The 26,612-nt window shown below is 46.2% G+C and overlaps 1 protein-coding gene across 2 annotated transcripts in view; it reads right to left on the bottom strand.

Annotated features, from left to right (window-relative positions):
- LOC132399999 (opioid growth factor receptor-like) overlaps positions 1 to 26,612 on the bottom strand; it is a 55,018-nt gene that overhangs the window by 15,440 nt on the left and 12,966 nt on the right. The window contains exons 2-5 of one of the 2 annotated variants that reach the window (XM_059981027.1): positions 23,262 to 23,321; positions 10,909 to 10,959; positions 4,321 to 4,386; positions 2,094 to 2,172 (exon numbers count right to left, since the gene is read on the bottom strand). In XM_059981027.1, coding sequence (XP_059837010.1) covers positions 2,094 to 2,172; positions 4,321 to 4,386; positions 10,909 to 10,959; positions 23,262 to 23,321 — 256 coding nt within the window. The remainder of the gene's footprint in view (positions 1 to 2,093; positions 2,173 to 4,320; positions 4,387 to 10,908; positions 10,960 to 23,261; positions 23,322 to 26,612) is intronic. The other variant, XM_059981028.1, reaches the window with a different exon arrangement.

Genomic DNA, 26,612 nt, shown 5'->3' with positions numbered 1-26,612 from the left:
ACTTGCCAAGTTTAAGATTGCTATGGTGTATTCAGTGAGATGGCTTTAGAAACAGTTGGAAAATTCCTTCTTTCTTTTCTATGGGAATGAGTGGGTGGGTAGAAGTTATTCATAGGGTGTCATCTGACTTTTCCCCAGGACAAAAATGGCAAATACAGGGGCATAATTTTAAGGTGATTGGAGGAAAGAACCAGGGGTATGTCAGGGATAAGTTATTTTACACAGAGGGAACTGGGAGTGTGGAACACGTGTTGCCAGGGGTGGTGGCAGAGGCAAATACATTAGGGGCATTTAAAAGACACTGAGATTGGTACATGGATGATTGAAAAATGGAGGGCTGAGCGGGAGGTAGGGTTAGTTTGATCTTGGAGTAGTTTAGAATGTTGGCAGGACACCATGGACCAAAGGGTCTTTATTTTTGGTGCCGTACAGGTCTATCCAATTAGTGCAGGGAGGATGGTACCACAGCTTGCTTATGACCAATCCTTCTCGCCAAGTATACCTGAAACCATCATGTCCAGCCCGGGGAACCTCCACCACTCTCTTCTCCTCAGCTCATCACTCCCTTCACAACTTCCCTGACATCACAGGCTTTGCAACAAGTTAACCCACCAGGGACAAATGCTGAACTTGTCTTCCCCTGTGAACTTAAATCCAGTGGTAGGAAGCTGAAAGATTACACCCCTTGACTTAGCATGAGCACCGAGATGATTGAAGTGTCCCAGAAGGAAGTGCGCACCTCAATCCCACGTAACCCTCCATTCTTCTTCCAGTGATGTGTCTATCTCAGAATTTCTTGAATGTTCCTCATACTTCTGCCTCCCTGGCGATGTGTTCCACACACCCACCACTCTCTGTGTAAAAAAAGAATCTACCTCCGACATTCCCCCTATACTTTCCTCCAATCACCTTAAAATTATGCTCCTGGTATTAGTCATTTGCAAGCTGGGAAAAAGTCTCCGGCTCTGATAAAGACGGCAGGGTTTGTCATCGAAATATTGGTTAAAATCGATACCTGTACCCGGTTGGAAGCCCAAGGAGAGTTTATTCGTCATTATACGCCAGGAAAGTACTAGAGCCTTTTCCATTTACAAAAAGATATCTCCCAGAAAACACAATAATAGCTCCAAGCTATTCTTCCAGTACGAACTCCTGGCAGCCCCGATTTCTTTCTCTCTCTCTCCCACTGAGAGCAAAGACCCCCATTTATTAGGCACCAGGACATACCATCTTTAACTATCCACAAAGTTCACTCCAGAATTAGAATATGATGCACCCCATGGTGTGGTTACAATCATATTACAAAATAAACAGAAAAGTTTAAATACAGTATACAAGCAACATATACACATCCCCATTACAAAAGAAATTGAATATTCCACCATGTATGGACTCTTCAGGACTCATTCTTAGAATGTACCAGGGAAAACAGTGAAGACAGCAGCAGAATGATAAGGCAGTGTGCATGCAAGTGTGTGTGTGCACTAGTGTGTAAATGTGTGTGTGTGCGCACGTGCAAGTGGGTGTGTGTGAGTGTGAGAGAGTGTGGATGTGTGGGTAAGGAGTGCTTTTTCAGAGTGCTCTCCATCACAGAAACCATCCAGTGGTACTGTTGTTAAGTTTCCCGGTCATTGGAAAGCCCTCATTTTGTCTCAGGAAATTATTCTAACCATGATTCTACTGGGTGATCGATGCTCAACCAATAGAACAGTTGCTTCTGCCGTCTCTGTGGGGTATCGGAGAAGGGGAACAAGTTCAGTGGGTATTCTGGGAAGGAAATTGGAAAAGATTAAGAAGAGATTTAATCAAGTGGTTTAAATTTGGGGGAGATTCTGTGCACTGGGAGCTGGCTATTGAATGAGGTGGGGGTGTAGAACAGACCCAAGGGGAGCTTTCAAACCCACTGGTAAAAACTATAAAGAGAAAAACACAGAGGGAAATTTACTGGTGAATTCTGGCAAAGAGTCAGGACAAACCATGGGAACTCTTCTGCCAGGTGACCATGCCATCCCAGAAAGCTGTTTGTAGATGGGTGGTCAACACTGGCCTTGTTAGTGATGGATAAGAGGGGTAATCAGCAGGCAAGGACTTACCATTGGGCTGGGAGCATGCTTTGCCCAGGTAGAACATCAAGTTGACATTGCTGCTGTGTTCTGTGTTATCTTTCAGATCCTGTTGGGAACAGAAACAGGATCAGTCTGGGAAAAGCATTGCTATCTACAATATCTGATCAGGAAATTCAGTTTGGATCTTGGAACAGCCACACACGCCCAAAGCAGGCTGAAGCCGGTTTATCTGAATGCTTTTCTGTTGGACCTTTGGATTTTCCACATTAATTCATGGACACTGACATCCCCTGCATTCTTTCCCATTGGATCACCATATTTTGAAGCACGGGAAGAATTCAGTGAATCAGGGAGCATCTATAAAGGGAGACTGACGGTCGACATTTCAGATGCAGTCCACTGACCCTGAAACGTTGACTGTCCCTTTCCCTCCACAGATCCTATGTTCAAGGCGAGCGACCTGCTGAGATCCTCACTTTGTACGTTGCTCCAGATGCCAGCGTCTGCAGTCACAGGAGAAACCTCTTTAGCCCAAGCAGAGTGAGTACGGGAGCAGATTAAGGAATATTGCTGAGGAAATTCTCATTGAGGTGAACAACCCTGTTCTCTGAAAAAACATGCAGAACTTCCACAAAGCCTGCAGCTTTTAACCCAGTTTCCTTTAATTATAGACACACTCACCTGGAACATACGATTCAAGATCAATATTCCAGTTTATTTATCATGTGTACATTGAAATCGTCTTGTGTCAGTAACCGACACAGTCTGAGACGTGCTGGGGGCAGTCCACAAGTGTTGCCATGTTTCCAGCACCAACGTAGCACGCCCACATCTCACTGACCCTAACCCGTACGTCTTCAGACTGTGAAATACCCAGAGAAAACCCACACAGTCCTGGGGAGAATGTACAGACAGCAGAGGGATCTGAACCCCGATCTTATCGCTGGTCCTGTAAAGCATAATGCTCACTGCTCTGGTACTGGGCAATCCTCTGCACATCTGCTTATATCTGAGTTCAGGCCTTACCTGTGTTACGGATTCAAGCAACAATAAGTATATGAGCTAGGCAGGGGTTTTTATAACAAATAACATGTTTATTAAACACTGAAAACAAACCCCCCCCCCGAAAGTAAACAAATCACTAAAGTAATCGGAAATCAGCTGCTGTGCGGCAGCTTAAACAGTTCTTAAAGTGATGTTGCAAAAACAGTTCTTCAAAGTAGTATTGCAAAAGTTCAAAATGCTCACAGTCCATTTAAGGGAGAGACTTTTTAAGACGATTTAAATTCTCTTTCACGTCGTGTTGCTTCGGTTCCCAAATCAAACTTTTCCCACGAAGAATTTACGAAGATGGACAAATGGAACGGCTCAAAGGCACTGACCTTTCCTTTACAAAACTGTTCCCAATCCTTTCTGCTATTTCGCAGGGATTAACACGAGAACAGTCAACAAATTCCTTCCAAATAAGGATCAAACAAGGTCGAACCAGTTTCACCGTCGAAATCGATTCTCTTCGATCTTTTATCTCCCAAACTCCGATCTTCACTCTCCACTGATTCTCAACTAGCAGTATTGTAAAGAAACTGCTGGCAATGACTTTTTAAACTTTAGGCATTAGATAAAACTTCATCTTTCAAGTAAACTGCGTCATAACATTAAATCACGCAGTGACATGAAGTCAACAGGGCAAATCCAGCCACAAACTGCCCCTCCTCACAGGGAGGGGTCCTCCTTTTATACCCTGTAAAAAAAACCTGTCACATGACCTCTACTGGCGGGAAAATGACATCATTCCACCATCACAAGACCATTACCTCAAGTCCAGTATAGCTTCAACCCCAGTCACGTGACAAGGGTACGTAACACCTGCAACTCTTGAGACTGGGAGGGAGAATGTGAATACTGATTTACTGGAGTAAGCCCGGCCACAGTGCAAAGTCACTACTTGGCACAGAAGCAAACAAAGTGAGATTACTCAGGACAGTGACTGTTTCTTTGATGGTAAAGCACTTGCGGATGACCCAAGATTGGGAAAAAATCTGGAAAAATTCAAGGTTCTCTTTGAAACCTTTCAGCTAAGCTTTGGCAAGGTGTGTAGGAAGAGGGACTTCACTAATAGAGCTGCACTCTCTCGGTACTGCAGCAGAGATTCACCCAACCGAGCAGTTCAGATTTGAACAGGTGACCCCAGACATGACGTGAGACCCATTCAATTAACTCGACAAGTTCCCAGGCAGTGGCTTCTCACACTCACGGGGTAATGATGCCGATATCTCTGGAGGTCCATCGCTGCCCTCTTACTTCGCCGGCGTGGCTTGTCCTTAAAAGACAGAATATTTAACAATTATTAGAACATACACTCGGTGGCCACTTTATTAGGTACACCTGCTCATTAATGCAACTATCTAATCAGTCAATCATGTACCAGCAACACAATGCACAGAAGGATCCAGACATGGTCAAGAGGTTCAGTTGTTCAGACCAAACACCAGAATGGGGAAGAAATGTAATCTAAGTGACTTTGACAGTGGAATGATTGTCGGTGCCAGATGGGGTGGTTTGAGTATCTCAGAGACTGCTGATCTCCTGGGAATTTCACAGACAACTGTCTCCTGAGTTTGCAGCGAATAGTGTGGAAAACAAAAAGCATCCAGTGAGTGGCAGTTCTGTGGGCAAAATGAGAGAGGTCAGAGGTGAATGACCAGACTGGTTTTAAAACTGACAGGAAAGCGACTGTAACTCAAATAACCATTCATTACAACAGTAGTGTCCTCTAAAAGGACCACAACCTTGTCGTGGTTTGAAGGCTTGCGTGCTTCAATGTCCCAGAGAGCCATGTTGCCTGGAGTCAGGGCTTTATGCTTTGGCTTTTGGTAGGGTCACCCATGAGGAAAAGGTCAAAGGGTAGAGGTCAGACTAAGAGTGGTCAACCTGTCCTCCAGGTTCGGGGGTCAGCTCACGACTAACAACCCAGGGTGATCAAACAAAACTGTTACAGAAACAGCAAGGAAGAATCTTTCTACATCTGAGCGTGACAGTATTCCTGAGTTCTCACCTGGGACTTGTATGGCTGACATTAGTGAAAACAGAGAGGAACCTACTGGCACAATGAAGGAAGACCACCAAGGGCAGACAGATGGAGGACTTTTGTTGCTATCCTAAATACCAGTGGTGTAACAGGCCATAAATACCACAGTGGTGTGCAAAAGGACAGCTCTGAATGCACAACATGTCAGACCATGAAGTGGATGGGCTACTTTGGTAGAAGACCGCAAACATACACTCAATGGCCACTCAGGAGGTACCGAATGAAGTAGTTACTGAGTGTAGAACATAAACAGGCCATTCTGCCCATGATGTAGGCTGATCTTGATGCTCATTTATACCAAATTCAGCTCTCCTCTGTAATATCCATATTCCTTCATTATCTTCAGACTCATGTCTCTATCTAAAGGCTTTTTAACCTCTGCCAAAATATCTGCTTCTATGACTAACCCAGGAACTCATTCTAGGCATCCACCAGTCTGTTTAAAAATCTTGCTCATCACACCGTAACATAGATCAGTACAAGACAGGAGCAGGCCCTTCAGTCCCTGATGTGATGCCAGACTTATACACTGTTAATTAAACACCAAACTACTCTGCACCCACCTGCTCCCACAGCTTGTCACTGACTCTTCCTGTATTTCCTCCCCACCCATTGCACTACACTGCCAACCCACTCAAGTCCCCCCAACCCACCCCCAGCAGAATCAGGTTTATTATTACCAATGTATGTTGTAAAATTTGTTGTTTTGCAGCAGCAGTATATTACAATACATAAAATACTAGGTTACAATATGAAATATATATAAAAATTAAACAAGCAGAGCAAAAATATTGAAATAGTGTCCATGGCTTCATTGTCCATTCAGAAATCTGATAGCAGAGAAGAAGCTGTTCCCGAAATTGTGTCCTCAGGCTCCTGTACCTCCTCCCTGATGGTAGCAATGAGGAGCGGGCAAGTCCTTGGTAGTGGTTTGGGGGGGGAGAGAGAGGGAGAATGGGTCCTTAATGATGGATACCACCTTTATGAGGCATTACCTTCTGAAGGTGTCCCTATCGTTGGGAGGTCAGTGTCCACGATGGAGCTGGCTGAGTTTACAATGCTCTGCAGTTTTTTTATCTGATCATCTGCAGTAGGCCCTCCATACCAGATGGTCAAGATGGCATCAACATACAAAGCTCCCTCAGTCGACATCTTCCAGATAGTTCCTGAAAATGTCTCTTCTACTCCTTGTATGTCTGTTTTTCACCACAAATGTGTTTCTAGAACTGTTAGAACCTGCAATTTATAGTTCGGTGATTGATTGAATGATCCAGCTCTTTGGATCCACGAAGACTCCAGGAAGTGAGCAGGCACTCGGATGGCCTCGATACAAAGAAACTTCAAGACATTGTGAGAGCCGATGTTGATTCCACTTAACTGGTTAAAGCATCGAGGAAGATGAAAACATCGAGGTGAATGCAGAAGGTCAGCAAGAGTTCAGCACTGGCTGCCTGCCTTCTGATCACTGAGAAGGAATCTGTGAGCGGCCTATCGCTGTGTGGCTCACTGTGGCAGACGGGTAGGCTTCTCTGCCTCGTGCAGTGTCCGTCTCTTTTCATGAATGTCAGTGATACTGGAGGATGGTATTGTGGTTCAGTGATACTGGAGGATGGTATCGTGGTTCTGTGATATTGGAGGATGATGGTTCAGTGATATTGGAGGACGGTATCGTGGTTCAGTGATATTGGAGGACGGTATCGTGGTTCAGTGATATTGGAGGACGGTATCGTGGTTCAGTGATATTGGAGGACGGTATCGTGGTTCAGTGATATTGGAGGACGGTATCGTGGTTCAGTGATATTGGAGGACGGTATCGTGGTTCAGTGATATTGGAGGACGGTATCGTGGTTCAGTGATATTGGAGGACGGTATCGTGGTTCAGTGATACTGGAGGACGGTATCGTGGTTCAGTGATACTGGAGGATGGTATCGTGGTTCAGTGATACTGGAGGATGGTATCGTGGTTCAGTGATATTGGAGGATGATGGTTCAGTGATACTGGAGGATGGTATCGTGGTTCAGTGATACTGGAGGATGGTATCGTGGTTCAGTGATACTGGAGGATGGTATCGTGGTTCAGTGATACTGGAGGATGATGGTTCAGCGATACTGGAGGACGGTATCGTGGTTCAGTGATACTGGAGGATGATGGTTCAGTGATACTGGAGGATGGTATCGTGGTTCAGTGATACTGGAGGATGGTATCGTGGTTCTGTGATATTGGAGGATGATGGTTCAGTGATACTGGAGGACGGTATCGTGGTTCAGTGATACTGGAGGATGGTATCGTGGTTCAGTGATATTGGAGGATGATGGTTCAGTGATACTGGAGAACGGTATCGTGGTTCAGTGATACTGGAGGACGGTATCGTGGTTCAGTGATACTGGAGGATGGTATCGTGGTTCAGTGATATTGGAGGATGATGGTTCAGTGATATTGGAGGACGGTATCGTGGTTCAGTGATACTGGAGGACGGTATCGTGGTTCAGTGATATTGGAGGACGGTATCGTGGTTCAGTGATACTGGAGGACGGTATCGTGGTTCAGTGATACTGGAGGACGGTATCGTGGTTCAGTGATACTGGAGGACGGTATTGTGGTTCAGTGATACTGGAGGACGGTATCGTGGTTCAGTGATATTGGAGGACGGTATCGTGGTTCAGTGATACTGGAGGACGGTATCGTGGTTCAGTGATACTGGAGGACGGTATCGTGGTTCAGTGATACTGGAGGACGGTATTGTGGTTCAGTGATACTGGAGGACGGTATCGTGGTTCAGTGATACTGGAGGATGATGGTTCAGTGATATTGGAGGACGGTATCGTGGTTCAGTGATACTGGAGGATGGTATCGTGGTTCAGTGATATTGGAGGATGATGGTTCAGTGATACTGGAGGATGATGGTTCAGTGATATTGGAGGATGATGGTTCAGTGATATTGGAGGACGGTATCGTGGTTCAGTGATACTCGAGGACGGTATCGTGGTTCAGTGATACTGGAGGACGGTATCGTGGTTCAGTGATACTGGAGGACGGTATCGTGGTTCAGTGATACTGGGGGACGGTATCGTGGTTCAGTGATACTGGAGGACGGTATCGTGGTTCAGTGATACTGGAGGACGGTATCGTGGTTCAGTGATACTGGAGGACGGTATCGTGGTTCAGTGATATTGGAGGACGGTATCGTGGTTCAGTGATACTGGAGGACGGTATCGTGGTTCAGTGATACTGGAGGACGGTATCGTGGTTCAGTGATACTGGAGGATGGTATCGCGGTTCAGTGATACTGGAGGATGATGGTTCAGTGATACTGGAGGATGGTATCGTGGTTCAGTGATACTGGAGGACGGTATCGTGGTTCAGTGATATTGGAGGACGGTATCGTGGTTCAGTGATACTGGAGGACGGTATCGTGGTTCAGTGATACTGGAGGATGATGGTTCAGTGATACTGGAGGACGGTATCGTGGTTCAGTGATACTGGAGGACGGTATCGTGGTTCAGTGATACTGGAGGATGGTATCGTGGTTCAGTGATACTGGGGGACGGTATCGTGGTTCAGTGATACTGGAGGACGGTATCGTGGTTCAGTGATACTGGAGGACGGTATCGTGGTTCAGTGATACTGGAGGACGGTATCGTGGTTCAGTGATACTGGAGGACGGTATCGTGGTTCAGTGATATTGGAGGACGGTATCGTGGTTCAGTGATACTGGAGGACGGTATCGTGGTTCAGTGATATTGGAGGACGGTATCGTGGTTCAGTGATACTGGAGGATGATGGTTCAGTGATACTGGAGGACAGTATCGTGGTTCAGTGATATTGGAGGATGATGGTTCAGTGATATTGGAGGACGGTATCGTGGTTCAGTGATACTGGAGGACGGTATCGTGGTTCAGTGATACTGGAGGATGATGGTTCAGTGATATTGGAGGATGATGGTTCAGTGATATTGGAGGACGGTATCGTGGTTCAGTGATACTGGGGGACGGTATCGTGGTTCAGTGATACTGGAGGACGGTATCGTGGTTCAGTGATACTGGAGGACGGTATCGTGGTTCTGTGATATTGGAGGATGATGGTTCAGTGATATTGGAGGATGATGGTTCAGTGATACTGGAGGACGGTATCGTGGTTCAGTGATACTGGAGGACGGTATTGTGGTTCAGTGATACTGGAGGATGATGGTTCAGTGATACTGGGGGACGGTATCGTGGTTCAGTGATACTGGAGGATGATGGTTCAGTGATATTGGAGGACGGTATCGTGGTTCAGTGATACTGGAGGATGGTATCGTGGTTCAGTGATACTGGAGGATGATGGTTCAGTGATACTGGAGGACGGTATCGTGGTTCAGTGATACTGGAGGACGGTATCGTGGTTCAGTGATATTGGAGGATGATGGTTCTGTGATATTGGAGGACGGTATCGTGGTTCAGTGATATTGGAGGACAGTATCGTGGTTCAGTGATATTGGAGGATGATGGTTCAGTGATACTGGAGGACGGTATCGTGGTTCAGTGATACTGGAGGACGGTATCGTGGTTCAGTGATACTGGAGGACGGTATCGTGGTTCAGTGATACTAGAGGACGGTATCGTGGTTCAGTGATACTGGGGGACGGTATCGTGGTTCAGTGATACTGGAGGACGGTATCGTGGTTCAGTGATACTGGAGGACGGTATCGTGGTTCAGTGATACTGGAGGACGGTATCGTGGTTCAGTGATACTGGAGGACGGTATCGTGGTTCAGTGATACTGGGGGACGGTATCGTGGTTCAGTGATACTGGGGGACGGTATCGTGGTTCAGTGATACTGGAGGACGGTATCGTGGTTCAGTGATACTGGGGGACGGTATCGTGGTTCAGTGATACTGGGGGACGGTATCGTGGTTCAGTGATACTGGAGGACGGTATCGTGGTTCAGTGATACTGGGGGACGGTATCGTGGTTCAGTGATACTGGAGGACGGTATCGTGGTTCAGTGATACTGGGGGACGGTATCGTGGTTCAGTGATACTGGAGGACGGTATCGTGGTTCAGTGATACTGGGGGACGGTATCGTGGTTCAGTGATACTGGAGGACGGTATTGTGGTTCAGTGATACTGGAGGACGGTATCGTGGTTCTGTGTTTATGGACTGTGGACTGTTTTCAGACTTACGGTTTTTATATTGTGTGCTTTTTTAAAAAAAAATTGCCTGTTCCTTTTCTGTCTTGTTGTGTGAGGGGAAGGGTTTTTTGGGGGTTGATGATCGGGATGCTAATCTTTTCTGTTTTGGGGGTGGGGGTGGCTTTTAAGTTTCTCTCTTTGAAATCAAATTTTCTCTCTGATCAACTTTCATGATCTTTTTTGTCTCATGGCTATGTGGAGAAGACGAGTTTCAGAGTTGTCTATGGATATGCTTCGACAATAAATTAACCTTTGAACCAGACAGTGATTCAACCAGTTAGAATGTTTTCTGTGGTACATCTGGAGAACTTTGCTGGAGCCTTTGGTGACCTCCCGAAACTCCTCATGAAATACAGCTTCTAATGAAATCTGAACTTGCCCTGTTCACTCCCGCGTTTGTTCTTGCCCCTCTCTTTCCCCTTGGTCCATGGACTGCTCTCCTGGCTAGCAACAAAGGGTGACATATAAACGGTGCCTTGTGATCTGATCTATGCCCATTTTCCAGTTACAACCGAATCTGATGGTGAAAGGATAAGACACACCAATACAGGCAACACAGCAATTGTTTTGGTGGTACCTACATAATCCGGGTATCTCAGCCTCAAATTTGATCTTGTCTTCTCTTGGTCCTCCTGCAAAGTAAAGAGAGACCCTTTAATCCTTCATTTTCCAATAATAATAATAATAATAATAATATTATACAGTTAATTGGGCCATTGGTTAATCAATGTAACAGACACAAAATGCTGGAGCGACTCAGCTGGTCAGGCAGCATCTGTGGAGATGAATAAACAATTAACATTTCAGGCCAAGGCCCTTCTTCAGGTGCGGGTAAGAAGGGGGAAGGCTCCAGAATAAAAGGGAGGGGTGAGTCCACCTTTAACTGGGGTTGATCAGGGAATCCACTCATTTGAGACAAAGAACAAAAACTAATTGAGAAGATAGCCGGGCTTCCTTTTGTTTATCTGGGGCACTATACCGTTTAATTGGGACAGGAGTCTGTTGCCGAAGAGTTTCTAACTAACGTCAGTCACGTAGCCATGCAAACACGAGGAAATCTGCAGACGCTAGAAATTCAAACAACACACACAAAATGCTGGTGCAACACAGCAGGCCAGGCAGCAACTATAAGGAGAAGCACTGTCGACGTTTTGGGCCGAGACCCTTCATCAGGACCCTACACCATGCATATAGTGAACAGTTTTTAAACTGCGTCATTTGCCTGTGCTTGTGTTACCCATTTGGGCCAATGAACCCCGATTCAAAAAGCAGTGTTTTTGATCATTTTGTTTTTTATTTTGACTTTTAAAATTTTCAGACCCTTGCCAAGATGCCAGGAAAAGTTTTAACACTAACCAAAAATATTACCCAAGGTGTCTCAGCTGATTTTGGTCATTTACAGTCAATTGAAAGAACACGGCCGCGTACACTGGGTAAATTCTGTTGATAACTATGATGAAATAATACCCAGTTTTATAGTACTGTGATGATATTATTAGTGTTCAGATTTGTTCTGTGCTCAGTTCCTTCCATGAAAATTCAGCTAATTAGGGCAGGCAATTATACGTCTAGACAAAATGTACGAGACCTGATGGGTTCCCATTGTAGCGGAATCCAGTGCATTTGAAAACTTGCTCAAATTCTGCACTATTACACCATGAATCGGAGCAAGGCGGCAAGTCGAACGGCTAAGGATTTCCACAGCGACGGCATTTTACTACACAGGGTAAAGAGAGGCAAGACAGCGCAGGCGTGACGTCAGCCAGTAGAGCGGGAAAAGTTTAAAAAGGCAAGGAATCTTCAGCAGTTTTAGATTCGGAGCAAGAAGGCTGTGCGCGAACAGCTACGGATTTCCAGAGTGAAGGCATTTTACTTCTTGGGATAAAGACAGGCATGACTGCGCAGGCGCATGATGTCATCCAGCAGACCGCGAAAGGTTTAAAAAGAAGACAGCCACATCCAGCGGGCAGCGGAGTCAGAGGTAGCAGAGTGATAGGGCTTTGCCTCAACGGGCTTAGGCAGTAACAAGGCGAGATAGGTTTACCTGTGTTAATTGCAGAAAGGAAGTAGTATGTGTGTGAGGCCAGTGTTCTGTGCTCGGTGTCAAATGTGGGAGGCCCTGGAGTCTCCCAGTCTCCGGTGTATGCAGCTGCAGCTCCTAAGGGACCGAGTTAGGGAACTGGAGATGCAGCTCGATGACCTTCGTCTGGTCAGGGAGAGCGAGGAGTTGATAGAAAGGAGTTATAGGCAGGTGGTCACACCGGGGCCATGGGAGACAGACAAGTGGGTAACAGTCAGGAGAGAGAAGGGGAAGAGTCAGGTACTAGAGAGTATCCCTGTGACTGTCCCCCTTAACAATAAGTATTCCTGTTTAAATACTGTTGGGTGGGGGACAGCCTACCTGGGAGAAGCAACAGTGGTCGTGCCTCTGGCACAGAGTCCGGCCCTGTGGCTCAGAAGGGTAGGGAAAGGAAGAGGAAGGCAGTAGTAATAGGGGACTCGATAGTTAGGGGATCTGACAGGCAATTCTGTGGCCGCAGGAAAGAAACTTGGATTTAAAAACACAAACACGAGGAAATCTGCAGATGTTGCAAATTCAAGCAACACACACAAAACGCTAGTGGAACGCAGCAGGCCAGGCAGCATCTATAGGGAGAAAGTGCTGTTGATGTTTCGGGCCGAGACCCTCCGTTAGGACTTCGTCGGGGAGGAACTTGGATGGTAGTTTGCCCCCCAGGTGCCAGGGTCCGGGATGCTATAGATCACATACATGATATCCTGAAGTGGGAGGGAGAACAGCCAGAGGTCGTGGTACATATTGGTACCAATGACATAGGTAGGAAAAGGGAAGAGGTCCTGAAAACAGACAACAGGGAGTTAGGAAGGAAGTTGAGAAGCAGGACTGCAAAGGTAGTAATCTCGGGATTACTGCCTGTGCCACGCGACAGTGAGTATAGGAATAGGATGAGGTGGAGAATAAATGCGTGGTTGAGGGATTGGAGCGGAGAGCAGGTGTGACCTGTACAAAAAAGATGGGTTGTACTTGAATCCCAGGGGGACCAATATCCTGGCGGGAAGGTTTGCTAAGGCTACTGGGGAGATTTTAAATTAGAATTGTTGGGGGGTGGGAACCGAACTGAAGAGATTGGGGAAGAGGCGGTTGGCTCGCAAACAGAGAGAGCTTGGAGACAGTGCGAGAGGGAGGATAGGTAGGTGATAGAGAAGGGACGCACTCAGACCGACAATTTGAGATGTGTCTTATTTTACGCAACGAGTATTGTGAACAAAGTGGATGAGTTTAGAGTGTGGATCAGTGCTTGCAGTTATGATGTGGTGGCCATTACAGACACTTGGATGGCTCAGGGGCAGGAATGGCTACTTCAAGTGCCGGGTTTTAGATGTTTCAGAAAGAACAGGAAAGGAGGCAAAAGAGGTGGGGGAGTGGCACTGTTGATCAAAGATAGTGTCACGGCTGCAGAAAAGGTGGACGCCATGGAGGGATTGTCTACGGAGTCTCTGTGGGTGGAGGTTAGGAACAGCAAGGGGTCAATAACTTTACTGGGGATTTTTTATAGGCCACCCAATAGTAACAGGGATAACAAGGAGCAGATAGGGAAACAGATCCTGGAAAGGTGTAATAATAAAAGTTGTTGTGATGGGAGATTTTAATTTCCCAAATATTGATTGGCATCTCCCTAGAGCAAGGGGTTTAGATGGGTGGAGTTTGTTAGAAGTGTTCAGGAAGGTTTCTTGACACAACATGTAGATAAGCTTACAAGAGGAGAGACTGTACTTGATTTGGTATTGAGAAATGATTCTGGTGAGGTGTCAGATCTCTCAGTGGAAGAGCATTTTGGTGATTGTGATCATAATTCTATTTCCTTTACAATAGCATTGGAGAGAGAGAGGAACAGACAAGTTAGAAAAGCGTTTAATTGGAGTAAGGGGAACTATGAGGCTATCAGGCAGGAAATTGGAAACTTAAATTGTGAACAGATGTTCTCAGGGAAAAATACGGAAGAAATTTGGCAAATGTTCAGGGGATATCTGTATGGAGTTCTGCATAGGTACGTTCCAATGAGACAGGGAAATTATGGAGGGTACGGGAACTGTGGTGTACAAAGGCCATAATAAATCTAGTCAAGAAAAATAGAAAAACTTACAAAAGGTTCAGAGAGCTAGGTAATGTTAAAGAACTAGAAGATTATAGGAAGAAAGGAGCTTAAGAAGGAAATTAGGAGAGCCAGAAGGGGCCATGAGAAGGCCTTGGCAGGCAGGATTAAAGAAAACCCAAAGGCATTCTACAAGTATGTGAAGAGTAAGAGGGAAAGACATGAAAGAATAGGACCTATCAAATGTGACAGTGGGAAAGTATGTATGGAACCGGAGGAAATAGCAGAGGTACGTAATGAATACTTCACTTCAGTGGTAAAGGATCTTGGTGATTGTAGTGATGACTTGCAACAGACTGAAAAGCTTGAGCATGTAGATATTAAGAAAGATGATATGCTGGAGCTTTAGGAAAGCATCAAGTTGGATAAGTTGGTGGGACCAGATGAGATGTATCCTAGGCTACTGTGGGAGCTGAGGGAGGAGATTGCTGAGCCTCTGCCAATGATTTTTGCATCATCAATGGGGACGGGAGAGGTTCCGGAGGATTGGAGGGTTGTGGATGCTGTTCCTTTATTCAAGAAAGGGAGTAGAGACAGCCCAGGAAATTATAGACCACTGAGTCTTACATGAGTGGTTGGTAAGTTGATGGAGAAGATCCTGAGAGCCAGGATTTATGAACATTTGGAGAGGTATAATATGACTAGGAATAGTCAGTATGGCTTTGTCAAAGGCAGGTCATGCCTTACAAGCCTGATTGAATTTTTTGAGGATGTTTCTAAACACATTGATGAAGGAAGAGCAGTAGATGTAGTGTATATGGATTTCAGCAAAACATTTGATAAGGTACCCCATGCAAAGCTTATTGAGAAAGTAAAGAGGCATGGGATCCAAGGGGACATCGCTTTGTGGATCCAGAACTAGCTTGCCCACAAAAGGCAAAGAGTGGTTGTAGACGGGTCATATTCTGCATGGATGTTGGTCACCAGTGGGGTGCCTCAGGGATCTGTTCTGGGGCCCTTACTCTTTGTGAGTTTTATAACTGACCTGGATGAGGAAGTGGAGGGATAGGTTAGTAAGTTTGCTGATGACACAAAGGTTGGAGGGGTTGTGGATAGTGTGGAGGGCTGTCAGAGGTTACAGCGGGACATTGATAGGATGCAAAACTGGGCTGAGAAGTGGCAGATGGAATTCAGCTGAGATAAGTGTGAGGTGGTTCATTTTGGTAGGTCAAATATGATGGCAGAATATAGTATTAATGGTAAGACTCTTGGCAGTGTGGAGGATCAGAAAGATCTTGGGGTCAGAGTCCATAGGACACTCAAAGCCACTGCGCAGGTTGACTCTGTGGTTAAGAAGGCATACGGTTATTGGCCTTCATCAATCGTAGAATTGAATTTAGGAGCCAAGTGGTAATGTTGCAGCTATATAGGACCCTGGTCAGACCCCACTTGGAGTACTGTGCTCAGTTCTGGTTGCCTCACTACAGGAAGGATGTGGAAACCATAGAATGGGTGCAGAGGAGATTTACAAGGATGTTGCCTGGATTGGGGAGCATGCCTTATGAGAGCAGGTTGAGTGAACTCGGCCTTTTCTCCTCGGAGCGAAGGAGGATGAGAGGTGACCTGATAGAGGTGTATAAGATGATGAGGGGCATTATTTTGTGGATAGTCAGAGGGTTTTTCCCAGGGCTGAAATGGCTGCCACAAGAGGGCACAGGTTTAAGGTGCTGGGCAGTCGGTACAGAGGAGATGTCAGGGGTAAGTTTTTTACGCAGAGAGTGGTGAGTGCGTGGAATGGGCTGCCGGCAACGGTGGTGGAGGCGGATACGATAGGGTCTTTTAAGAGACTTCTGGATAGGTACATGGAGCTTAGAAAAATAGAGGGCTGTGGGTAAGCCTAGTAATTTCTAAGTGTAATGGTTTTTTCGTAATATTCAGTGCGGAAGTAACGGTTTCTCTGTAGCAGCAATGTTTGGGTTATGGCTGGAGATAATGGGACTGTGGGATGCATGTTAGCCAATCAGGATTCTGTTGCCCTGTCTTGTGATTCTGGAAGCAGTTGATTTCACGGGCTTTTGGTGGGGGGGGGGGAGAGAGAGAGAGGGGGAGAGGGGGAAGAGAGAGGGAGAGAGAGAGGGGAGAGGGAGAGAGAGAGGGGGAGAGAGAGAGGGGGGGAGAGAGGGAGAGGGAGAGAGAGAGAGGGGGAGAGGGGGAGAGAGAGAGAGGGGGAGAGAGGGAGAGGGAGAGAGAGAGAGGGGGAGAGGGAGGGGGAGAGGGAGGGGGAGAGGGAGGGGGAGAGGGAGGGGGAGAGGGAGGGGGAGAGGGAGGGGGAGAGGGAGGGGGAGAGGGAGGGGGAGAGGGAGGGGGAGAGGGAGGGGGAGAGGGAGGGGGAGAGGGAGGGGGAGAGGGAGGGGAAGATAATATATATGTATGAAGGGAGAGAGGCAAATGGAAAGATCTGGCAGACTGCCGGACAGGGTGGATTCAGAACAAGGGTCCGAAGGGCAGTGACAATCGGAGGAGGTTAATGGGGACCAATCAGCATATGAGTGAGCTCCAACTTTGTGCACAGACTGTTTAATAAGATTTGGGATTTTTTCTTTTATATTTTGTTTCTCAACTAACCACACATTCAAAGTAAGAGTTATAAATCTTAATCATTTAATTGCATATTGTGTAGTTTGTTATTTCAGGATACTGACTTGTATCAGGGGACATATCATGCAGCATCCACTCAAGCAAGATTTCTTAAGTTTGGCCGTGCAGGGGGTTATCACCCCCCCCCCCCCCATATTAAGCAGCTAGGTGAAGCGAGTGTTACAATTGTGGCAGCTACGTGTTCGGGATTGATTCCGTTGGATATTGCGTGATTACCCTGAGCAATGAACCAGTGGGGCAGATATTTGTGCTCCAGATGAATTGTTAATTCCACTTTTAAGTACTATTAAAGTTGTGATTGTGAGCGGAGGTTTGTTAAAATGGCGGGCGCAGCACTCGTTTTGATACAGACCAGCGCTGAGGTAGCTGGGGGCAGAGATTTCAAAGACAGGGTTCGATCGTTTCTGAGGAGTGAGGGAAGGAGTGGTCGGATTTGGAGTGTCTAATTAGTCCACGTCCCCTGGCACGAATGAGAATTCTGAGGTAGTATCCGCCCTTACTTCTCTGGTGAATAAATGGAAAAATCAGATTCAAAGTCCAGCTATGGCAGGCACCACCTATTCTCTGGAATAATGCCCACCCCTAAAGGGGAGGAGGAGGGTGAGATATGGGCAGAGCAGACCTCTCAGTTGTTAGAGGAGTGGCAGTGCTCGGATGATGAAATGCGATAGAGATTGGTTGAAAGTTTGAATGGGCGGGCCGCTGACGTTGTCAGAACTGTCTGATTAGATTATCCCGTAGCAACCGCTGTCAATTATCTGCAAGCACTGGAAAATGCATTTGGTCCATCTGGAAGCCCAATGGAGCTCATGGTGGGGCTTCAAAACAGGCGTCAGGAGAAGGGGAGAAGCCTTCTGCTTTTATTTTTCAGCTAGACAGGCAGCTAAATTGCTTGCGACGACTGGTCCCTGAAGAGGTGGAGGACGTTTGGCAGCATTTGTGTAAGTTGAAGGAAGCTGAGATCATCACTGAGTCCTGAAGCCCCTATGCGTCCCCAGTAGTTGGTGGCCTGGAAGAAGTACGGGAAGGTATGCATGTGAGTGAACTGTAGGACTCTGAACAGGCGCACCGTCCCTGACCAGTATACGGTCCCGAGGATTGAAGACACACTGGCCTGTCTGAGTGGAGCGAAGTGGTTTAGTGTGCTGGATTTGAGGAGTGGATATTACCAGATCCCCATGAATGAGGCCGACAAAGAGAAGACGGCATTTATATGTTCCCTGGGATTCTTCCAGTTCGAAAGGATGCACATGGGGTATATTAGGAGCCCCTGCAACCTTCCAGTGGGTCGTGGAGAAGACTGTGGGGGATATGAACTTGCTTGAGGTATTGGTGAAGTTGGATGACCTCATTGTATTTGGATCCACCTTGCAAGAAAATGAAGCGAGGCTACTGAAGGTGCTGGGTGCCTGAAAGCTGAAGGGTTAAAACTTTCCCTGGACAAGTGCCAGTTCTGCCAAACGTCTGTTAGCTGTTGGGCACATAGTCTTACAAGATGGGGCACATAGTCTTACAAGATGGAGTAGCTACAGACCCGGCTAAGATAGAAGCGGTGACCACTTGGCCAAGGCCCCGGACTGTGAGTACTCTGCGCTCGTTCCTTGCGTTCTGTGGTTATTATCGGAGACTCATGAAGGGCTACGCCCAAGTGAGTCACCCCTTCCATCAGCTTCTGTGTGGTTACCCCCCTCCTTGGGGAAGAAAGGACAGGAGGGTGGAGAATATCTAAACCCATCGGAGCCCTTTGGACAGAGGTGGGATGTAAAATGTGAGGAGGCCTTTCAGTCGCTGAAGCAGCTGCTGACCCAGGCGCCGGTGTTGGCTTTTACCCCCAATTGCTGTATGTACTGCACACAGATGCCAGCTGAGAGGGTTCAGGGGGCATCCTGTATCAGGATCAGGGCACCGGGTAGAGGCCTGTGGCATTTTTCAGCTGGAATTTGTCGCCCTCCGAGAGAAACTATCCCACTCACAAGTTGGAGTTCCTGGCGTTGAAATGGGTGGTGGTGGATAAGCTGAGTGACTATCTCTATGGGGCCAATTCTGAGTTGAGAACGGACAACAACCCCCTAACTTGTACCCTGACCTCAACGAAATTGGATGCCACAGGCCATCAGTGTTTGGCGGTGTTGTCTGCCTATGATTTCAGCCTGAAGTACCGGCCGGGGAACCGGAACATTGATGAGGGACTGGTGAGGGACGAGGAGTGGGAGAGCGTTCCTGCCCCAGGGGTGAAGGCCATGTGTCAGTTTGCCATCACAGTGAAGGCAGAGGGAAAGGAGGGGCAGGATCGAGCAGTGGATCACTTGGGAGCTTCTGATGATGCCATCCCCCAAGTTTACTGTAACCTGACTGCTCTGAAGACAAATCAGCTGCTGGAATTGAGGTCTGGGGAAGTGGCAGCTGCTCAGCGAGATGATCCAGGCATTGGCACTATTTGGTCCGCGGTTGAAAAGGGAGACATGGCTCAGGCAGAGAAGTCGAAACACACTTCAGTGCCTCCATTATTGAGGGAACGGCCTCGGTTAGAGTTGAAGAACCAGATCCTATATCGGGTTACATCACCCCCAGACCGACCTCGACGTTCAGCTGGTTCTGCCCAAGAAGTATCGGAGGATTCTGTTGAAGATACTTCACGATGATTCTGGAATTTGGGGGTGGAAAAAACCTATGGCTTGCTCAGAGACGGGTTTTACTGGCCCCAAATGAAGTCGGAGGTCGAAGAATTCGCTGCATATGGTGGAAGACAATCCCTACGCGGGCAGCTCCCTTGTCCCAGTTGCAGAGTGCAGGGCCCCTGGACCTGGTGTGCTTGGATTTCCTGTCCATAGAACCCAGTGCCAGCAACACGGCGAATGTCTTAGTCGTCACGGACCATTACACCAGATATGCTCAGGCTTTTCCTACCAACGACCAGAGGGCGACTATGGTGGCAAAAGAGATATTTTGTTCATTATGGCCTTCCCCAGTGGATACATAGTGACTGGGGATGGGACTTCGAGAGCAGACTCATCCGTGAGTTACTGGGCATGCTTGGAGTTGAGAAGTCGAGGACCACGCCCTATCACTCACAGGGCGATTCTCAGCCTGACAGGTTTAATCGGACCTTGCTTGACATGCCCAGGACCCTGGAGATCAGCACGAAGAGCGGGTGGTGTCAACATATGGGGCATCTGGTTCACTGTTCCAAATGAAGCTACTGGGTACTCGCCATATTATCTGATGTTCAGGCCCGAGGCGAGGTTGCCCATTGACCTTTGTTTCGGGACTGACGAGGGTGACTTACCATCGAAGCATTATCTGAAATATGTGTCTGACATGAGGAGAGAGCTGAAAAGGGCTTATGAATTGGCTGGGGTCGCGGCCGCCAAGCAGAATCGAGGAAATAAGAGGAGGTAGATTAAAAAGTGAGGTTTTCCCAACTCCTGCTGGGAGACTGAGTCCTCATAAGGAATTTGGGACAACCCGGAAAGCTCAAGTTGGCTGACTGCTGGGCGGCTACGCCCTATATGGTGGAGAGTCAGATGCCAAACCCACCAGTTTTCCGGGTGAAACCAGAGGATGGGAATGGCCTGTCAAGATTCTCCACCGGAACCACCTATGCCCCAGGACAAGAGGTGCAGGTAGACCCAGAGCCCGACTTGGAGCCTACACCTAGTAAGAGGACTCTGCGGAAACGTGGGGTGACTGCAGGGCTAACAGCAGGAGAGGCTGGGCCCGGCTAATTCAGAGAATTTGGAGAATTATGATCTGGATGAGTGGTATATGCTGCCTTTCGCTAACTCCCCGTTGATTGAGGAAGAGACTCCTGGCCCTTCTCTCACTGAGTCAGGTGAAGTGGGGTGGGGATCTCTCTGCGGCAGCCTGTATTATAGCAGGACCCTGAAGAAGAGAAAGCGAGGCCTGAACACAGGAAAGGGGGCTCTGAGTTGCAAGGGGGGCATGAGTGATAGATCGAGGGAGAATTTGCCAGGTAGACCCGAAGTATCTCTAGTAGCATCTGAGCCTGAAGAGTTAGGTGAGGGGGTGCAGAGGTCTCAGAGAATTAGGAAACCACTGGATAGGTTGGCCTATGTAGCACCAGAGGAACAGGGTGTGATCTCTACTGTTTTGGGGAGCTATCTCACTGCCTTTTGTACCTGGATTGGACTTTGTGTTTTGCAAGAAGGGTTGGTGAACTATCTCAATGTCATTAGGACATGAATAAATTTGGTGGTGGGGGGGGGGGAAGAGTGTAACACGCTGTTAGGTTTCATAAGATAGGGACATGTTCAGCACAACTTTGTGGGCCAAAGGGACTGTATTGTGCTGTAGGTTTTCTGTGTTTCTACGTTCTATGAACATTTTGTGTCCATTGACTGGTAACACTCAGTCCCAACCCTCCTGCAGAATTCCCCTTCACCATGGCCTGCAACATTAATTTTATATTCTTCCTTAAGACTGGGGCTGAGGGGGAAATGGATCAGCCATAATGAAATGGTGGTGCAGAATCGATGGGCCAAATGGCCTCATTCTGTTTCTGGTAAATGAAGAAATTGCTTCCTCATTTAACGTCCCTAAAAATGGTAAAAATAAAAAAAAATGCTGGAAATCTAAAATAGGACATAAAATGCTGTAAATACTTAGCAGGTTCTGTTTGAACAACATGCAAAACAAGCTTTTCTCTGTATCTCAGCACATGTGACAATAATAAGATAATACCAATCTCAATTCCAAAGTCAGGCTGCTTCTGTAGAGAAATACACTCAGTAGCCACTTTATTAAGTACACCTGTACGTTATTTAAAATATCTAATCAATCAATCACGTGGCAGGATCTCAATGCATAAAAGCATGCCGACATTGTCAAGAAGGTTCAATTGTTGTTGAGACCAAACATCAGAATGGAGAAGAAATGTGATCCAAGTGACTTTGACCGTGGAATGATTGTTGGTGCCAGATGGGGTGGTTTGAGTATCCCAGAAACTGCTGATCTCCTGGGATTTTCATGCAGAACTGCCTCCAGAGTTACAGAAAATGGTGTGAAAAACAAAAACCATCCAGTGAGTCACAGTTCTGTGGGCAAAAAAGCCTCATTAATGAGGTCAGAGGAGAATGGCCAGACTGGTTCAAGGCGACAGTAACTCAAATAACCACGCGTTACAACAGTGGTGTGCAGAAGAGCATCTCTGAATGCACAACATGTTGAACCTTGAAGTGGGTGGGCTACAGCAGCAGAAGACCACGAACATACACTCAGTGGCCACTTTATAATGTACAGGAGGTGCCTAATAATGTGGCCACTGAATGTAGTTATTTACTCAGGGTAAATACTCTTTGACCTAAAATGCTAAGTCCCTAATAACAAACTAATTAGTTATCACATTGTTTGAGGGAGCTTGCTATTTACAAAATCTGTTTCCAGATTCAAGATTGTTTAATGTCATTTCCTGTACACAAGTGTAAAGGAAAACAAAATAATTGTTATTCCAGATCTGATGCAGCACAATAAAACATAAGATAAAAAACATAATAAAAACCACAATGAATATAAATACATAAGATAGCTTACATACATAGATTGATTGTATGTCCCTAATGTGACACTAGGCACAGGGATGACTGTAGGTAAGGTGACTTAACAGGAAATGATAAAGTAGTGGTGTTTGAAGAGATGGGTTAGTGGGTGGAGGTGTTGATCAGCCTTACTGCTTGGGAAAAGTAACTGGTTTTGAGTCTGGTGGTCCTGGTGTGGATGCTACGTAGCCTCCTCCTTGATGGGAGTGGGACATCCAGTCAATGAACAGGGTGGAGGGAGGGTTCATGCATGACGTTATCGGTACCTCTCTATATACAAGTCCTTGATGGTGGCTATGCTGGTGCTGGTGGTGCGTTGGACAGTTGTTGTACCTGTTGTAGAGCTGTCCGGTCTGCTGCAGTGCAGCTTCCGTACCAAGCAGTGATGTGCTATAGACAGGCAAATCTTTATGAAATGATGACCACCCTCAAGAGCAACATGGTCAACAAGCAGGAGGCATTGTTTTGGATCAAATTCAGCGGTCTGAGATAGAGTCATGGAGTACTAGAGCATAGAAACAGGCCTTTTGGCCCAACCAGCTCATGCTGAACTACCATGTGCCTGGTCCAAATCTGACAAAAGTGAAAAGCAAAAGATAGCAAACTCACCTGGGACCGATATGAAAAAATGGCGAGGATTTGGGCCCACAACCATTGCAGAAAATAAATCTGAGGGATGGTAAATGGAAAATCAGTAAGAGGGAGAATTTTCAAGAAAATAACAAGTTTGGTGTGAAATATTTTATGTCCATATGGAGTCCAATTACAGCTTGCATGAAGGAAAAATGTCGCAAGGAAGTTTGCAGGAGCATCATCAAATAAAATTTGATGGCAGGTCATACAGGACAGTACTAGTGCAGAAGGACAAAGGATTCAGCAAAAAGGCAGGAACAATTCAAACAGAGTGGGAGGTAGTGTTAGATTGTCAGTTTCCTTGTAATTTAACTTCCTTACGCTTGCTTGTAATTTTATATAATCACCTACATATATACCATACATGTAATTGTTCAGTGAATTTTCCAGTAATAATGGTACAGTTGCTTCTGTATTTTTCTAGAAATTTCTCAGTTTCCAGCAGCAGGTGTCACATAGTTTGAATCTATTGTATTGGTTAATTGTTATCACCGGGATGTTGTTATCTCGAGTCTGAGTACGAGATGACCACAACGACCTTTTGCTGTCTTTTCTTTGTTCTCTTGGCTCCCTTTTCTTACTCATTTTACTCTCCTGTAACACTTATTAACACGATAAATTTTATGCCTCATTCTTTGTCGTCCAAAGAACTCTTGCAACTCAAAAACATCAGGATCCAACAGTGGTGAAGTTTCTTTTTAGCAATACAGGCTTTCCCCGAAGGTACAGCGTTCTTGCGAAACCATTTGTAGGCCGGAATGTTGTAAAGCGAAGAAGCAATTTATATGGGAAAAATTTCTGAGCGTTCCCAGACCCAAAAAATAACCTACCAAATCACACATAAAACCTAAAATAACACGAATATACAGTAAAAGCAGGAATGATATGAAAAATATACAGCCTATATAAAATAGAAATATTGTATGTATGGTGTAGTCTCACTTGTCAAAATTGGGAAGACAGCGAGCCAAAATCGATGTGGAGAAAGAAAAATTGGCACGTACACTCATGCGCGCACAACTGCCTGCACAAGGCTTCACGGTCATGGTAGTCTTTCTCGGGGTAACACACGAAAGAAGCAGGCGTCTTTTTCTCGTAAAAGTGAAAATCCTCTTTGGTTAGCGAAAACAGGTACTAATGTAGGTCTTTCGTAACAGCGAGCTGTCGTAAAGCGAACGTTCGAAAAACGGGGGACACCTGTACAGCATGAAGTAGGCCTTTCCAGCCCTTTGAGTTGCACTGTCCCAGCAACCCCCAACAAACTCAATTAACCCTAACCTAATCACTGGACAATTTACAATGACCAGTTAACCTACCCGGGACATCTTGGGACTGTAGGGGAAACCGGAGGAAACGCACGCATTCCATGGGAGTACAGAGACTCCTTACAGAATGACACTAGAATTGACTCCGCACTCCAGAAAGCCACGAGCTTTAACCGTGTCCCTGATACACGTTAAGTAAAGGGATTCCAGAGTCATGGGGCTAGATTCTGAGGACATGGCTGCCAACAGTAAAGTGGTTAAAAACTGGATGATCAAGGAGTAAAACAATGGAAGATTAGACATCTGCGAGGATTGTAAAGCTAGAGGTGATCATTGAGATGAATGACAAGATCACAGAGGGACCTGGAAAGAGAAAGGATGTAGTATACTCCGTGCCCACTTTATTGGGCACACCCATACACCTGCTCATTAATATAAAATCTAATCAAAATCTAACGTGGCAGCAACTCAAAGCATAAAAGCATGCAGACATGGTCAAGAGGTTCAGCTGCGTTTCAGACCAAACATCAGAATGGGGAAGAAGTGTGGTCTAAGTGATTTTGAGCATAGAATGATTGTGATGCCAGACAGGATGGCTTGAGTTATCTTAGAAACAGATGATCTCCCGGGGTTTTCATGCACAACAGTCTCTGGCGTTTACAGAAAGGGGTGAGGAAAAACAAAAAACATCCAGGGAGCGGCAGTTCTGAGGATGTAAACACCTTGTGAATGAGGTCAGAGGAGAGTGGCACACTCCTTCCATGAACTGCGTGTGTTTCCTCCCACAGTCCAGAGACGTGGACATAGTAGGTCAGTTGGTCATCGTAAATGGTCCTGTGATTTGGCTACGGTTAAATTGGTAGGTTGCTGGGCAGCGTGGCTCATTGTAAATCCCAAGTATATAAATTACATAGCCACAGCTGGATTACTGTGTGAAGGTTTGGTCTGGAGAGGATACAGAGGAAAGCGTCTCACTTACAAAGAGACGAGACAGTGTATGGCAGAGAAGGCTGAACCAGGGACTGATTGAGGTACATAAAATGATATAGGAGTAATTTGTGAAGAATATATTCCACTCAACAGAGGTGTCTACATCCAGGGGCATGGGCTTGAAGCAATGGGTAAAAGGATTTACCAAGAGGGTGCTGCTGTTGGTGAAGTCAGAGATCTCGAAGGTGTTGTTTAAGGAGATGGTTGAGGCAGATTCTCTCACCAAGTGTATGAGATTTCGAAGGTGTTGTTTACAGAGGTGCTAGAGACAGATTCTCTCTCAACATTTCAGAAGTATTTAGATGAGCACCTGAAGCATCAGTGAAGATTGATTAAAGAACAAAGATTTGTGTTATTTGTCACATGTACATCAAAGCATACAGTGAAATCTATAGTTTGCTTCGACGACTAATAGTCCGAGGATGTGCTAGTGACAGACCACGAGTGTTGCCATGCTTCCTGTGCCAACTCAGCATGCCCAAGCGCCATACAGCTGCTATGGTACCATCCACCGCTGCCTATAGAATCACTTTCAAGGACTCTACAACTCATATTCTCAGGCTACGTCCACACTAGACCGGATAACTTTGAAAACGCCAGTTTCACATAAAAACGATAGGCATCCACATTGTGCTTTTTTGAAAATATCTCTATCCACACTGAAACGGAGATTTCGGTGAATCTCCTCCTACTGGGCATGCGCAGGACACATCTACTGAAAACAAGCGACATGTTTGGTGTCGAATCTTGCCATAAAAGTGCGTGTTTATGTAGTTACAGATTAGAAAAACTTAAAGCGATGGACAGCTGTTGGCTCTCGTGCAGGAGAACTTAAAAGTAAAAAACAAATACTGGAGCGTACGGAGGCAACCGACAGGAAGTTCACGGACAGTATGACCCAGCTGACGACGAACATTGAAAAACTGACCAACTCTGTTGCATTAATAAAGCACCTTGTTAAATGTATAAAACATGTCTGCATCAGTGTTATCTTGTATTTCTATACAATGTTACATTAGGCTGTTACACATCTATTGTCAGAGAAGTACTTGCATAAATAGGTAAACCACCT

The sequence above is a fragment of the Hypanus sabinus genome, chromosome 9, assembly GCF_030144855.1.
Source record: "Hypanus sabinus isolate sHypSab1 chromosome 9, sHypSab1.hap1, whole genome shotgun sequence".
In the NCBI taxonomy this organism is placed as follows: Eukaryota; Metazoa; Chordata; class Chondrichthyes; order Myliobatiformes; family Dasyatidae; genus Hypanus; species Hypanus sabinus.
This window is presented reverse-complemented; position numbering and strand designations above follow the sequence as displayed.